The following is a 16,979-nucleotide window of genomic DNA, read 5'->3' as shown; positions in this document are numbered from 1 at the left end:
TTCCTTTTTTGTCTGATGGCAAGGTGCAGCAGGCCTTTGCCTTGCTCTCCTTGGTGAGTCCCAGAAGTCGACGGCAGCTTCCAGTTGTTCAGATCCATCGAGTGCTGGCCCTTATCAAGGAGGCCCACGCAGACACATTAATTTGTGCATGTCTGATGCTACATTTTTCATGGCTTCACGCTGTGGATAGAGCTCGCGCATAGCTCTCACAGAACACGAGGGGGAACTTAGGACCCTTTCCCCCAATCATCGTACATCATTCTATGCCCTGAAGAAGTTCATTGTATATGAACGAAATGCGTTGGCTGGTATCTTTTACTGTTGGATGCTTATGAAAAATAAAGGATTTACTGAGGCAATATAACAAGACTAAATGACTTGTTGAAGACAAATTTTGCTTCGAAGTAGTGCACCACTCCAATCTTTTGGTTTGTTCTCCCTCTGCCTAGCATCTGGCACCCAACGACGGCGGGTACTGGAGTTGCATGTGCACACTCATCTGGACATAGTGTTGATAAAATTATGAAGTTAACACAGCAGGGAGTGCGGTCACCGTGTCCGCCATTGTCCACAACTGTTCTCAGTGAGTCCCTCTGCCTTGCTTTCCTGCGTGAGGCCTAATCGTGTCAGGCCTCTGCCTTGCTTTCCTGTGTGAGGCCCGGTGTGGCAGGCCTCTTCCTTGCTTTCCTGTGTGAGGTTCAGGTGTGGCAAACCTCTGCTTTGCTTTCTTGTGTGGGGCCCAGGTGTTGCAGGTCTCTGCCTTGCTTTCCTGTGTGAGGCTCAGGTGTGGCAGACCTCTGCTTTGCTTTCTTGTGTGGGGCCCCGGTGTGGCAGATCTCTGCCTTGCTTTCCTGTGTGAGGCTCAGGTGTGGCAGGCCTCTGCTTTGCTTTCTTATGTGAGGCCTAGTTGTGGCAGATCTCTGCCTTGCTTTCCTGTGTGAGGCTCAGGTGGGCAGGCCTCTGCTTTGCTTTATTGTGTGAGGCCTAGTTGTGGCAGGCCTCTGCCTTTCTTTACTGCGTGAGGCTCAGGTGTGGCAGACCTCTTCTTTGCTTTCCTTTGTGGGGCCCGGGTGTGGCAGACCTCTGCCTTGCTTTCCTGTGTGAGGCCTAGTTGTGGCTGGCCTCTGCCTTGCTTTTCTGTGTGAGGCTCAGGTGTGGCAGGCCTCTGTCTTGCTTCAGTGTTAAGGCTCAAAAGGCAGCTTGTTGTCACAATGCTCTGCCAAGGCCCTGTTACAGGCCTCTCTGATTCACCACTCTGTTACTGGGGGGAGCTGGGCATAGTGTGACGGTTTGCAGGAGCCCTGCGCTGTGAAGTGCTTGCCATCTATGCCCTGCCAAGGTCTGCTACGCCCCGATAGCACGGACTTGTTGTCTCAGTGAAGGAGGTGGCTGGGTGGGGACTTGCCCATGAAGAGACCCAAGCCACTGGACGCGATTGTTACTTTCATTTATCTTTCGTGGTTTGAACCCACTCTGCCAGATAAGGTTGCACTAAGCTGAAGCTGTTGCTGCCAGTGATAACGCGGGACGGTTGAGGCCTGGGCTCCTTTCGCCTCTTAATAACAACCCATGGGCTCTCTTGCGCCAGGACGTGGCTTTATTTTATTTAAAGTGGACAGCTTCATGGAGGCAGGGATGGGGTGTTAATTGTTTACGGCATGCCGTGGGGCGCGTGCCAGGAAAGTAACTGCACTGTTTCATCATTTATTTGATTATTTTATGCAGTGATTAAATGCATTTTTCAAAACTGATTTTTGTCTGGAGAGTAAAACCAGACGGTATTCCTTTTAATGCCCTTTTTGGATTAAATAATACCCACGGACCATAAAATAATACTACTTACATTCTCACATGATCACAGCCTTGAGAAAACTTTAGGCAACACATTCTACTGTGAGGGAAACATGTCTCCAAATCAATAGTACACCAGAGTGTTACGAACACCCGATTGTTGCAAACAAAGATTAAAATGAGTTTCTGAAAAATCATAAATGCAACTCTTGAATCAGTTTCTGCATAATAATTAAGTTTTACCAAAGTTAGGGTATTGGATCTTTTGGTTCTTTTTACCTGTTTTCAAATCCATAGGTATCAAAATACAGTATCTAGCTTACAGGCCTTGAAAAATCATTAAAATGTTACTAGACCTGCATGCAGGACCAGTAACTTGAATAATCTACTCGACCTAACTGTATGCATTTGACCAGTAAACTGGTCTCAAATAGTGTGATCCTAGGTAAATCATTTATTTTACAGAGCTGCCTTTTTCTTCATTATAAGTAACATTTGGGAGCACCTTCAAATATGGGGGTTCAGAATTTCTGCTGTACGAAAAAGCCTCTTTTGTTTGAATAAATAGACTAAAAGTTTGCTCCATGTATAATAATAATCTAACCCAATTATATAGGATACACATGATCCCTGACTTGCCCCTTAGTCCACTAATAGCATTGCCATCAGGGCAGGAGTGGTTCATGTTTAAAAACTCCCTTTTAGTAAATATGGGGCCACATGAAGAGAATTTAGGGATTGTGATTTCCTAATTGCAATTCTTTGTGAATTGCAATTAGAAAATCGCAAGTCCTAATGTACAAAAATCTAGAAGTTGGAAACAGCGATTCCTAATGGGGTCGCAATAGACCTATCTCATAACTATTAATGAGGTGGGTCGCAGTTTGCGACCCATTAGGAATTGCAGTCTTCATAGGGATGGTGCCTTCTGGGGTCAGCAGACCACCATGTCTGTCATTGGTTTTTAATAAAGCTTTTTATTTAATTATTATTGCAGCCTGGTTTTGTGAAAGGAAAACAGGATGTGTGTAAATAGAAAAAATGAAACTTTTTAAGTTTCATTTTTTAGAGTGGACAGTGGTCATTGGGACCACTGCCTGCTCTTAAAATATAATTGTATTAACATTCATGGAAGCGTTACCATGGAGACCCCTTCCAGTTTGCGAATGGTTACCACCAGCCTTGGGGTGTCGGTAAAAAATTAATGTTTTGCGACAGTAATTTGATCGCAAAACATTTATACATGCCACGGCAAATCGGTATTAGGAATCGACACCCTAGACACGCCTCTTCCAAATACCGATTTGCATACCAAAATTTCAATTCGATAACAGGTCACCAAATCGAAATTTGTTTTTTGTACATATTAAAAACCTTTTTTGATGTCGCAAATGACCTGATTCTGTGAATTGGGCCGTTTGTAACCTCAAAACATTATTTGTACATATGGCCCTATATCACTAAAGCATGATGTGTCATTTACAGACAGGAAACTTCCCATTGAAATGGTCAAAATCGTTTCCACTAACGTGCAAGTTCACTGACAAAACTATTTCGTGTAAAAACAATAATCTATGAAAATTGGGTTTCGGCAAACGTGTTCCTTATTTGCACAAAAACCGCATCAACACCCCATGAGGGGTAACAAGCGCTGTATAAATACAAACCTTTTTTCCCTCTTCTATCCTTCTGCTATCCTGAATCCAAATAATTGACTAACCTATCCACCACTTAAATCACTTTCATATTTCACTATACTAATTGAACACTAATCCTTTATGGGTTCCTGAGTAGCGTGCTACTCGCTGAAAAAGCGCTTTGACGCCTCACAGGGGTAGTAAGCGCTATATAAATGCAATTACAATACATCACCAAGTAAAGTGGACCTATTTGTTTTCATCCTATTAAAATATTTTTTCATCACAAAGAATTTAAAAATGTAAGCTTTCATAACTACTGAAATATATTTTGAAAAACAGTTCACTTATTAGCTATTTAAATGTGTGTTAGAAGAAACTGACCCTCTAGAGCCTTTCATTTCACACTTTGTACAGCACATCAGCCATTGGAACTCTGCAGTCAGAGAAAGAGAAGTAATTGTAAGAAAATGTACACTGACTTCTGACCTCTGTCTGTTAACAGAGCACATGTGACAAGATAGAAACTAGCTGTAAAGGCATCTTTATTGCTCATTCACTTTCTGAGTGAACAGAACACCTGTTCTTTATCAGGTCAAATAGGCCCTAAATATGGGACGCCCTAATAAATTCTGCCTTGGTGCATGTAGGAGTTGTGCCTGCTGGAGCTTCGCTGGTTGTCCTGAGGTCCCTCCAGGGAGGGGGTTGGTTGTTCTGAGGTGACTGTAGGAGAAGTGCCTGCAGGAGCTGTGCTCGGTTGTCCCGAGGTGCCTGCAGGAGATGGGTTGGCTGTCCTGAGGTGCCTGGCCGGTTTTCCCAGGTGCCTGCAGGAGCTGGGGTCGGTTGTCCCGGGTGCCTAGAGGAGCTGAGGTCGGTTGTCCTGAGGTGCCTGCAGGAGCTGGGGTCGGTTGTCCCGGGTGCCTGCAGGAGCTGGGGTCGGTTGTCCCGGGTGCCTGCAGGAGCTGGCCGGTTGTCCCGGGTGCCTGCAGGAGCTGGGTTGGCTGTCCTGAGGTGCCTGCAGGAGCCGGGTCGGTTGTCCCGGGTGCCTGCAGGAGCCGGGTCGGTAGTCCCGGGTGCCTGCAGGAGCTGGGGTAAGTTGTCCCGGGTGCCTGCAGGAGCTGGGGTCGGTTGCCCCGGGTGCCCTTCAGCAGCTGGCCGGTGGTCCCGGGTGCCTGCAGGAGCCAGGTCGGTTGTCGCGGGTGCCTGCAGGAGCCGGGTCGGTTGTCCCGGGTGCCTGCAGGAGCTGGGTTGGTTGTCCTGAGATGAGTGCAGGAGTTGGGGTCGGTTGTCCCGGGTGCCTGCAGGAGCTGGGGTCGGTTGTCCCGGGTGCCTGCAGGAGCTGGGGTCGGTTGTCCCTGGTGCCTGCAGGAGCTGGGTTGGCTGTCCTGAGGTGCCTGCAGGAGTTGGAGTTAGGGTCGGTTGTCCCGGGTGCCTGCAGGAGCCGGGTCGGTTGTCCTGGGTGCCTGCAGGAGCTGGTGTGGCTGTCCTGAGGTGCCTGCAGGAGTTGGGGTCGGTTGTCCCTGGTGCCTGCAGTAGCTGGGGTCGGTTGTCCCGGGTGCCTGCAGGAGCTGGGGTCGGTTGTCCCTAGTGCCTGCAGGAGCTGGGTTGGCTGTCCTGGGGTGCCTGCAGGAGTTGGAGTTGGGGTCGGTTGTCCCGGGTGCCTGCAGGAGTCGGGACGGTTGTCCCGGGTGCCTGCAGGAGCCGGGTCGGTTGTCCTGGGTGCCTGCAGGAGCTGGGTTGGCTGTCCTGATGTGCCTGCAGGAGCTGAGGTCGGTTGTCCCGGGTGCCTGCTGGAGCCGGGTCGGTTGTCCCGGGTGCCTGCAGGAGCCGGGTCGGTTGTCCCTGGTGCCTGAAGGAGCCGGTTCGGTTGTCCCTGGTGCCTGCAGGAGCCGGGTCGGTTGTCCTGGGTGCCTGCAGGAGCTGGGTTGGCTGTCCTGAGGTGCCTGCAGGAGCTGGGTCGGTTGTCCCGGGTGCCTGCAGGAGCTGGGTCGGTTGTCCTGGGTGCCTGCAGGAGCTGGGTTGGCTGTCCTGAGGTGCCTGCAGGAGCTGGGGCCGGTTGTCCCGGGTGCCTGCAGGAGCTGGGTCGATTGTCCCTGGTGCCTGCAGGAGCCGGGTCGGTTGTCCTGGGTGCCTGCAGGAGCTGGGTTGGCTGTCCTGAGGTGCCTGCAGGAGCTGGGGCCGGTTGTCCCGGGTGCCTGCAGGAGCTGGGTCGGTTGTCCTGGGTGCCTGCAGGAGCTGGGTTGGCTGTCCTGATGTGCCTGCAGGAGCTGAGGTTGGTTGTCCCGGGTGCCTGCTGGAGCCGGGTCGGTTGTCCTGGGTGCCTGCAGGAGCCGGGTCGGTTGTCCCTGGTGCCTGCAGGAGCCGGGTCGGTTGTCCTGGGTGCCTGCAGGAGCTGGGTTGGCTGTCCTGAGGTGCCTGCAGTAGCTGGGGCCGGTTGTCCCGGGTGCCTGCAGGAGCTGGGTCGGTTGTCCTGGGTGCTTGCAGGAGCTGGGTTGGCTGTCCTGATGTGCCTGCAGGAACTGAGGTCGGTTGTCGCGGGTGCCTGCTGGAGCCGGGTCGGTTGTCCCGGGTGCCTGCTGGAGCCGGGTCGGTTGTCCCTGGTGCCTGCAGGAGCCGGGTCGGTTGTCCTGGGTGCCTGCAGGAGCTGGGTTGGCTGTCCTGAGGTGCCTGCAGGAGCTGGGGCCGGTTGTCCCGGGTGCCTGCAGTAGCTGGGGCCGGTTGTCCCGGGTGCCTGCAGTAGCTGGGTCGGTTGTCCCGGGTGCCTGCAGGAGCCGAGTCGGTTGTCCTGGGTGCCTGCAGGAGCTGGGTTGGCTGTCCTGAGGTGCCTGCAGGAGCTGGGGCCGGTTGTCCCGGGTGCCTGCAGGAGCCGGGTCGGTTGTCCTAGGTGCCTGCAGGAGCTGGGTTGGCTGTCCTGAGGTGCCTGCAGGAGCTGGGGCCGGTTGTCCCGGGTGCCTGCAGGAGCTGGGTCGGTTGTCCTGGGTGCCTGCAGGAGCTGGGTTGGCTGTCCTGAGGTGCCTGCAGGAGCTGGGGCCGGTTGTCCCGGGTGCCTGCAGGAGCCGGGTCGGTTGTCCCTGGTGCCTGCAGGAGCCGGGTCGGTTGTCCCTGGTGCCTGCAGGAGCCGGGTCGGTTGTCCTGGGTGCCTGCAGGAGCTGCGTTGGCTGTCCTGAGGTGCCTGCAGGAGTTGGAGTTGGGGTCGGTTGTCCCGGGTGCCTGCAGGAGCCGGGCCGGTTGTCCTTACTGGGCAGTGGAGTAGGCCGCTCGCCGGCGGAATGACAGTCTTGGCCCCCTGCATGTGGGCACCAGTTGGGCGCCGGGGTGAATAGGCCGAAGCCTGCCCGGTGCAAACACTGGCCAAGGAGTGCTGCTGCTTCCGCTTTTAATTAACGGTTTGGGGGAAATGTCGCTCATTGTGCCGTCTCTGCCGCACCCGCTCCCATTTCATTTCTCTGCCTGGTGCTAAGATTGTTCTTTTCTTCCTTGCTACATTTTGGTAGCCGAGGTCTTCCAGGATGCTTGGGATTAGGCACATTGTTCCGGGCTTCTTAGAGCCAGCTGCCGGCATTAAATGAAGATTATGCGAGGCACGCTGCGGGCGCACGGCGCTGAGATGGGCTGTGAACTGGAGGGTAAGGAAGCGAGGGCTTTTCAGGCCAGGGCGCCGAGTTCGCATCTCTGGTTTCGCGTGCCGGTTATCGCAGGGTATGAGGCGACTTCCGGGCCCCGAGATGGACCCCAAGAGCACTGCATTCAGAGCCCAGGCCGAGCTTCTGCTGGTGGTGGGAGGGAAAGGCTGGCACACGTGTGATGCTGCGGCGGTGGGTATCCTGGCGAGGCCTTTTGTCTTACTCGAAGCTCATTTTTACATCGTGAGAAGTAGGAATAAATGATGAACCTCGAAAACTAGGAACATGGACGTCGAGTAGATGGGCCTCATCAGACGTCATAGATGTACATGTACTTGTAGGTCCGTGTTTCACAGCGGGAAGCCATGTCAGTAGTTGCCGATGTCACTCCACCTGCTCTCATTGCGTGCCCTTTTTTGTTTTTTGCAGAATTACTTTCCTGTCTTACCCGTGTTCACCTCCTCTTTCTAAGCACGGGACTCGTCCTTGAGTCCACAGGATGGACTCACACCATGGCGCTTTCATCGATGTCTTTACCACATGACTCCTGTCCTCATCTTGAGGGAGCTGTTCATGCATGTGCTGCATAAGACTCCTGGGACGGGCATTTGAAGAACGGCTGCCACCTGTTTTCAATTGGATTGTTTATTTATATGCCGCTTTGGCCACCCCGGTCAGTGCATGATGCAGAGGGCCTGCCTGTAGTTGTGTTGACGGAGGGGGGTGGCGGTTTCGCCTAGTTTGTGTAAGTAGAGTACAGTGTGAGGCAGGTGAGTATTTTGTGCTGTATATCGAGTGGGGCTCTTTGAGTGCAGAATATTGTAGGTATTTGAGCTTCTAAGCAAATGTTTCATCTAATTGATGCACTGTATGCACACAGTGTGGTGATATACGTATGACGTATTCTGCAGTGCTTTCGTAGTTCCTGTCATAGGCCCAGGAGGTTCCCAATCTGAATCTCGCCCCCTCTAACTGAACCGAATCATTGACTTTAGCAGCGCCTACATTTTTGGATACTCGCGCTTCGTTTATTTGCATCACACCAAGAGAACAGTTGCCAAAATCACATCCATACAAACTTCAAAATTGGCAATCCTTTCAAAACGTTGACACTGGTGCCTCCCTAACAACTACAATCTTCCTAAAAGGAGCCACAATATATACACTCATCACCAATACTTTGCATGATGATAACGCATCGCTCAGGTCTAGCATTCCTTTTCGTTTTACCCGGGCCAACCAGCTGCAACCACCTGCGTCTCTGGGGGACAGTCCCTGACCTCTGGACAACCGGACACCTGCCATGGTCCTGCTCCTCCCAACCACAAGGTCATAGGGGACTACCCCATCCCAAGAGTACAGCCCCATGTCCTACAGTGCTGAATGAACTGTGGCTCTACTCCTCCCATGTCTTTGCACAATGAAAAGGACTGTTTGCAACCTCAATACTGCCCTCAGTGGTAATGGTGAAAAGGGCAACTCTCCTTAAAATAGTTGATGCTGCTGCCTCCTATGTTGCCACACACACGGTTGCATGGGGGTATAAGGCAAGCAAAGTCATGCAAGGCAGACCCCACGAACAGACCTCCTCCAAAGGTCTGCTCCGGGAATAGTGGGAGCTTAAGAGGGGGAGCACAAAGTGGGTTAGCCCTTAATACTTCTACGCTCCCGTGATGCCTGGGCCGGTAGTGATGCGGGGTGGGAAGGTCACCACCAATTTATGTTTTGGAGGTGAAAGCAAGAAGTACCTCCACCTTATCATCCCCTGCCTCGGGCCCAAAAAGTTTCTTGAGCAGAGGAAGCGTAGGATACACTGGACCCCTGGGCCTAACGTTGCACCCTCCTCATAGGGGGCTATTTTTTCATCTCCCTGGCCCCCTTACTCGGGAATGAAACGCTGCTTTGAGCTGGGGGAAGGCTTCGGTTTCTAAGAGATGCATACATTTTGTGGTTGATAACATGTGTTATGGGTGAGCATAAGGCTGGTTACTGGAGAGCACTGTTGAAAGGATGGCTGCAGGCAGTGTGAAAAGTTAATATCGCGCCTTGAATGCCATTTAATCTGTGAAACCTCTCATGCTGATGTAAATTAGAGTTTGCACAGCACAGAGTCAACAATTTTCTCCTGCAGACTGGACTGATTTATTAACCTCCATCAAAGTGGCATCTGGCTTTCCTTCCCAGAAGCCCATCCAAGTATGTAGTGCTGTACAAACAGCTCTGTGCTTAAAGAACTGCCCCCAAGTAAAGCAAAGGATGGATTTGTGTATGAGAATCGTACAATACCGAAAGCCATCTCGCTTCTCATAATTAGTTCTATTATGTGTTATCAAAAGAAGGGGGTGGCAGAATGTTTATTGTAACCGAAAAGAAGCCTTCTCTCCAAGGCTTTCTCCGAAGACTGCCTTTTTAATGCAGGAAGTGACCTGTGGGTTAGGGTATGGAACTAACACCTCATTTTAAGCGCTTGTGGAAGATCTAAATAAACCTTTTAGTTTGCGAAGTACAGAGATGTGAACTTAAAACTGTGAGTTCTTCCAGCTTTCACATCAGATGATCAAGTTTAGTTTCTAGTTCTGAAGTGCTTTGCTGATGCTTTTTAGACCCCACTGGGTAATTTCTTTGCCGTTAGCAGTGGGTTTTTTTCATGAAGCCCACTCCTTCGCGATTGCTGGTCCCTCGCTGTCTTGTGTCTTCATTTCAAAGAATAGCTTGCTCCGAGACTCCTTCCTACGCACCAGAATTTCCCCAGACGGTGCTTTGATGTGAAAAGGAAGAAACTGCCGTGGCTTTCTTCAGCAGCCAGCGCTGCTAGTTCTGTACACTGTGAAGGGGTCCATGTCTCATGTTTTTAATCCTACTCCGAACCGGATCTAAATCAATCTTTCTTTGAAAGCAGCGATGACAAAAGTTTAATTGAGCCCCGTTTGATGTAGGATTGGTTAGGATTCTTAGACCTACAGAAGTGCTTCTCTGTGGTCCCCAGTGTACACCAGGGCTGCAGTGTTATTCGGTCTTCTCGTACTTTTAATGCTGACAGATCGGTAAGATTGGTTAGTTCAAGGGCCACATTACCCAAGGCTGCCCTGTCTTGATTGATTTGTGTGCTAACCAGGGTTGCTACAACCGGCGTGGTGCATGGGAAATTTGCTTGTATTCCTGTGCTAGACTACGGGTTTCCAGTGTAGATCTAAGAGGCCGTATTCAGGCCACGGTTTTTAGTATAGTCACATAAATGTGCATACAGTGAGTCTAAATGGAACTTACAGAGACAGTGGTTAGCCTGAAGGTATAGCAGGGATCAAGCCCTCGTGCACCCACAGTGCAGTTGATATCCTTGGAGGGCGGGGGATGGTGTCACACAAGGGTTCACGGGTCTATAGCTAGGAAAGGCATAAAACTTGCCATTGAAAGAAATTTACCTTAGCAGAGCATCCAGCAACCTCCTGTTTTTGTAAAGTGTCAGGAAGCCTTTTAATAGAGGCGTAAATGGCTTGCAGTGTATGGACAGCTTGGGCCAATTGCAGTGGATGTGGCCACAGCCAGTGGTGGAAAGCAGTTTGTTCATGACGGCAGCTCCCTCTTCTAACCATTTGTAGTGGGTAAATAAACCAGGTTCAATCCTCGTTTCTTGTATTCTTCTTTATTTTAAATCCTTAATGAGCGGACCCGCAGGAGAGCGGCTGTTGCTGGATACGAAGACAGGCAGGAAAGAACGGAGGGAAAGAGTTCTAGAATCCAGAGAGAAAGAATAGGTAGAGGAGAGAGAAGAAAGACCAGAAAGAGAATGTTACACCATTGTTTGTGTAACAGCTGTTTCAGAGTGTGTGCAAGTGCTTTTGTGAACTTGTGTGTTTCCAGAGTCGAAGCAGTCGCTTAAACGAAGGTGAAACAAGGCTGCAGCACCGTCTGCCGCGAGAGCCGATAGTGTAGATACTCCTCGCAGGTAACTGTGCCCCGTCCCTGTGAGCTGCTTCTTGTTCCTCTTCGCCTGCAAAGAGCGTCCCGCAGTTCTCAGATGCAGAACTATAAAGGATGGGTGCTTGGTGTGTTTAAAGACTCAGAAATGTAGACCAATCTTAATATTAATCAAAAACACAATACCTCCAAAGTCTGTTATAGTCAATCAGTTACTCTGAGCCACAGTCACGTGTCTTCTATTATCAGTTCTAGCTTTAGAACATTCAATGAATTCAAGGACCTCGAAATGTAAGAGGCACCATACGACTCACTCCTTAGCACTGAATTATTGTAATCTAAATTCAGGTCAGATGGAGGGAATCTCTGTGTAACCTGCAAAGGTGCAGTGTGAACGTTAGCCACCTCCCTTTTGTGATATCTGTCATGGTACAGTTCATTAATAGTGGTATTAATAATGTTCATGAAATGGTACACAAATATAATTAAATCATTCAAGGTGGTCAGTCTATTTGCCAAAGCACAAGTTATTTGATGTTCCTTGTTTATAGAACAGTTGCTCCAGTGTTAGAACAGTTACTGGGCAATCATTGTACATTCATTTGCATGGCAGAGTGGGTGCTAATTTCTTGCGACCCCTTTGCAGTATGGTAACGATCTCATGCAAATTATTGTAACTGTTCTTTACAGGGAATTCTTATTTTTGTCAACTATTGTTCTGATAAGCCCCTTTAAAAAGATTATTGGGTGGAAACATGTTGACAGTTTCCCAAGTGGGAACAATGCATCAGAAAATATGGAGAACTATCTCCGAGGTGCACTAAATGAACAACAAAGTAATTCACAATGATTGATCTTACACATTCCAACACATGTAGAGGTTACCTTGTGTACCTAAGGCGCAAACGAGAGCGTAAGGACGGGAGAAGGAAATTACCCCATTGTCAAAGGCCACCAACCTGGTATCCATTTCGAAGGATTATTAACAAATACCAGGAACTTCAGGGGGGAACTGCACAATTAGCAACATTCTCCATGTGTATGATTGGGACAGTACCATTCTGAGGAGTTAGCTCTATATTTTATTATTAAACCAGGAGAACACTGCAGAGGTAATGCAGTCTTCAAGGGAGGTGACAAGGGTTTGGACACACCAGTGCATTGAGAGGGTATGCTTTAGCAGAGGGCATTGTCTCTAAACATTCCTTGAGTGGAGGAATACATGAGGAAAAAAGGCTGTTAATAAAGAGTTGGGGTGGGGGCTGTTTGTACTGCCTGCTCTAGGACTGCTTCGGCTAATAGTGACTGGGGGCCCCCAGCTTGCACCATGCTCCCCTCCAACTCGACCAAATCAATGACAAGACACTTCTGCATGGGCATGTGTAAAAGGTGTGCTCGCACAAAGGTGACAATCATAAAATTCAGGCAGCAAAATGTCAACAATTTGAGAATCCTAGTAATAGTTGATGAGCATACAAGGAAAATGTGCAAACAATACTTCTAGGAAAAATGATGGGAACAATAGTAATGACTGTACCAAGCATCTGTTTACAACTGAGCCATCCGCTGCGCTGTCACGGCACTGAGGGCATAATATCCCATACTTCTGAGGTTTATCTGCCAGGGTAACATAGGAGGCTCTCCAAGTGGGCCCCAGAGTTCTGTAAACAGACTGCTGCCACTGGGCTCTGTAGCCAAACGGTGGCGACTCGGGCGAGGTAGACCGATATCAGAGGGCCTCTGCACCATGTTAAAGGAAGGGAGACTTCGATAGCAATATAAACAATACATGCAGCATTCAGGCCTTGGGATGCCCTCATTTTAACAGAAATCCGCTGTGATCATCAAAAAGACTGGCACAGAGCTAAGAGCTCTCAGGTCTGCATTATTTGCTACTTTCTCTCGAACCACACCACCAACATTTTCAGTAAATGCGAAGTTTTCTGCTTTTTTTACACATAAGCTTATATGATATTCCCCGCTGCATTTCTAATTAGATGTGGAAAGAGTTGGTTTATGTGCCAATTAAAATGTCCTGGACATGTACCAGCAATTCCTGCGCCGTCGCTGCGCCTGCATGGGCAGGGTTGGAGAGTGGGTTGTCGAGCTCCAGTGCTGTCTGTGTGCCAGCATAAGCGTCACCCTCGGACCGGTTCGACGGCTTGTGTGTTCTTCGGAGTCAGACGAGGCTACTATATCAGACTTCACAGCGCCTCGCCTCATCTGCGCAGAGGCTCGAGTGAATGGCAGCCATTGCACAGGCCCCTTGCTGATTGTTAACCTTTGCGCCCACTAGGGAGCTAGCAAGAGGCGCGCGGTAGGTTCTGGTGGCCTTGGCATGTGGTGGCACCAGCTTCTGGCGCGGCAGGTACTGGTGGCCTTGGCATGTGGTGGTACCAACTTCTGGTGCGGCAGGTTCTGGTGGCCTTGGCATGTGGTGGCACTAGCTTCTGGTTCGGCGGGTTCTGGTGGCCTTGGCATGTGGTCGCTCCAGCTTCTGGCGCGGCAGGTTCTAGTGGACTTGGCATGTGGTGGCACCTACTTCTGGCGCGGCAGGTTTTGGTGGCCTTGGCATGTGGTGGCTCCAGCTTCTGGCGCGGCAAGTTCTGGTGGCCTTGGCATGTGGTGGTTCCAGCTTCTGGCGCGGCAGGTTCTAGTGGCCTTGGCATGTGGTGGCACCAACTTCTGACACTGCAAGTTCTGGTGGCCTTGGCATGTGGTGGCTCCAGCTTCTGGCGCTGCAAGTTCTGGTGGCCTTGGCATGTGGTGGCACCAGTTTCTGGCGCTGCAAGTTCTGGTGGCCTTGGCATGTGGTGGTTCCAGCTTCTGGCGCGGCAGGTTCTGGTGGCCTTGGCATGTGGTGGCACCAGCTTCTGGCCGCGCCATGCCTGTGTACACAATAGTAGACACCCTGGCAGTCTTAGTGACTTCTGTGAGATCGCCTAAGATGCTTGTTTTCAGACTGAAATGTACACTAGCGCAGCGACCACCTCTCTGAATAGGCTACGAACCACGGCTAAAAATACCCCATAAAGCTCGCATCTGAGGCGAATGTGTGACCACAGGCTATGTGGATCCTCTCAGTGGTGTTTGAGCGCGTGCTGGGGACGGGAGGGGGTGTTCGCTCGTGCGTGGTTTGTTCACTTACTAAATGCACACCGGGCCCCTTTACGAGAACAGGACACTCCACGGGATAGAGCGGCGCTTCCTCCGGAAGTTCCTGGTGCTTACCGTGTGCTCTGCACTTCGGTGTGGCCAGGGACTTGTGAGCTCCGTGCTCTCACCAAGCTTTACTTTAGATGTGTATTTATGACACAGTCAGAAACGCAATGCGCAAGTTGCGAACACAAGAGCTTATTGATGGCCGGGCACTGAAAGTGCAGCCGTCCCGACAGCCTCGAAATGTTGGAAGCAGTCTGTTGAGCAGAGGTCCCTAGCAGAGTCCGGCGGCTACGAAGTATGTTTTTAGATTGTTCCTGTGAATACCCCCCTCCGGGAATAGTTCGGTTGGACAGATTGACTGCACCCCCTTCCCCCCCCCCCCCCCAAGCTGAAAGTCGTGCATAGAGTTCATAAAAGGCTGCTGCTGCCAGCGTGAGTATGTGTGCAGAGATCCAGCGGGCAGCCGCGTGTATATGTGTACTAACGTGTGTGGATGGGCCGAGAAGCCCTTGCGAGGTCTGTGAACACTAGCGCCTTCTTCACGGCTCGCCCCGAGGCCCGGCGGGGCGCTGCTCTGCTGTCTGCCTCGAGGCTGCCCTTGGAACATGACAAATGGTTTTAATAACACTTGCGGCACTAGGTGAGAGTGCACTCGCTTTTAAGGTCCAATGCTCGTTGAAAATGTCGAAGAATTTGGAACTAAATTCGTGTGTCCGTTTGGGCTGCCTGCTGTGTGTCTTGTAACTTGTGAGCTTCTGCAGTTCACGGTTCAAGCACAGCAGGGCAAACTCGGACATTTGCCCCTCACAGGTCGATTAGGAATTACGACCCGTCAGTAGTAAGGGTGTCCGATGCACCCATGTTTAGTAATGTCCTGCAAGTTGTGCTGCATGTGCTGTGTGTCGCTGCTGCCCTGCTAACGCGCCCTCCCTTCTCCCCGCAGACTACCTCCCCGGCGACGGCGCCCTGGTGGAAGAGCTCCTGTTCGGCACGGGGGACACCATCGAGCTGGCCTGCACCAGCCCGGGCTCATCGCTGTCCGTGCTGTGGTTCAAAGACGGGATCTCAGTCGTGCCCACCAACCGGACCCACACCGGCCAGAAACTGCTCAAGATCATCAACGTGTCCTACGACGACTCGGGAGTGTACAGCTGCAAGGCCTGGCAGTCCAGCGAGGTGCTCCGGAACGTGACCGTCAGGGTGACCGGTGAGTGGGCCCCGGGAGGGGGCATTGAGAGGAGCTTGGCAGGAGGAGGGGCAGAAGACGAAGAGCCCCATTGACTCGGTAAAAGTGGTGTGTCTGAAGGCCTCGAGGCCTCTTTAGGGTATCGCCAGCTGTAACCCCGAACCCCCACTTTATTGCAGAGCCGCGCGCGCGGCCGGATCTCCCTGCAGAGGTTTCCTGTTGCATTCTGGGTGAATGGCTGCCCCTGGCGTTGCTCACACCAGAGCTAAAGCAAATGTGCAAACAGTCATTTTCACATACACATTCCATAGCATTGGGCGTGTTTGAGCGGTGTCGCCGCAAACCGCTGTTTGCACAATAGGGGCCGAATGGCTCTCTTGTTGACTGGTCATTACAACGCAATTAGCTCTAAGTGAACCTCATTATTAAACCCAGCTGGAGAGGGCTCTACAAAAACAGTTTGTTGTCCCTTGGCTGATACCTTTTTTAATTTGTCAAATTCATTATCAACTAAAACAAAGTGAGGTTCTTCAACAACAGTGATAACAAAATGACCGCCCTCCCCCGGGGCGCTTCGTCCATCAGGACGCTCAAGCAAAACACGTCTGGGTCCGAGTGGCCCCTCCTCTTTGCTACAGTATTAACACTTTTCTGCGTCGATGCAGTAAACGCAGACATTTCAAGGTCAGCCGAATCAAACCACCACTGAAGCACTTCATCCCTTTAAAGACATGTTCGTCCTTTCACCATCTTGCACTTTATGTTGTAAATTGTGGCTAATGGATAGCTTAAATAGTCCTGCCCGTTTCTAAACATATTTGGCTGTCTGTACCATTTATTTAAATGCTTTTGGGGTCAAGGGCCAATATTGAGTAGATGGGCAGCTGGGCGCATGGATGGAGCCGTTCTGCTGAGTGGCTGGGAGGCGGTGAAAACTAGGAACTGTTACCCATCAGCTCAGCATTTAACACCCTGTCCGTCTTCGTTTCAATATTTCCTAATAATAGTTCTTTAGAACAGCCCTAGAGACACCCGTCCAAACAGTTGTCCAGTGGAGACTTGTCTATTTTTTAGCTTGGCTGCAGGAGGGCAAGATAGCTCAGATTGTTCATGCACACCGTGTAAAGACTTTTGTGTAAGCCATAGGCTTGAGATTCAGGTATCGCCACAGCCTCCTCTTTCATCCCGCTGCTTGGTGACATGCTTTTGACATGGGCGTGTTGGAAATTAAAGTTAAACGTTTACAAGGTAGAACAGAATTTAGATCAAAATCTTACATGTGATGATTGATTCTCCAGTGATTTGCCCGTCTATGTGTAAGTGTCTCTCTTCCTCTTTCTTCGTCTCTTCCTCTATTTCTCCCTCTTTCATTTTCCCTCTTTTATCATCTGTTTTATCACCTTTTTTGTATTTGCCTCATTATTACATCCTCGTGCAGTATTGAACAGATCCAACCGTCCAGCTGAAGCACAAAGAATCTTTCACTTCGCACATGGGCATGTTATGAATTTTAGATAAACAGTAGTTTGCTCCACAATATCTAGACATAAGTATCAAGACTAAAAGTAAGAAGCGCCTGGCACAGAAAATGGAAATGCCACATCGAGAGTGGTGGCACTGGCCTGTTCTTGCTGCATCTGGCACCTTTCGAAGATCAGAATT

At 50.6% G+C, this 16,979-nt stretch overlaps 1 protein-coding gene across 15 annotated transcripts in view; it reads left to right on the top strand.

Annotated features, from left to right (window-relative positions):
- The window catches only part of FGFR3 (fibroblast growth factor receptor 3), a 111,218-nt gene that overhangs the window by 21,117 nt on the left and 73,122 nt on the right, over window positions 1–16,979 (top strand). For all 15 annotated transcript variants that reach the window (XM_085642572.1, XM_085642575.1, XM_085642570.1 and 12 more), the window contains exon 3: window positions 15,075–15,338. In XM_085642572.1, the coding sequence (XP_085498698.1) occupies window positions 15,075–15,338 (264 nt within the window). The remainder of the gene's footprint in view (window positions 1–15,074; window positions 15,339–16,979) is intronic.

This window comes from Triturus cristatus, chromosome 2_2 (genome assembly GCF_964204655.1).
Source record: "Triturus cristatus chromosome 2_2, aTriCri1.1, whole genome shotgun sequence".
Taxonomy (NCBI): Eukaryota; Metazoa; Chordata; class Amphibia; order Caudata; family Salamandridae; genus Triturus; species Triturus cristatus.
Note: the sequence above shows the minus strand (reverse complement) of the source record. Positions and strands in the feature narration are given on the sequence as shown.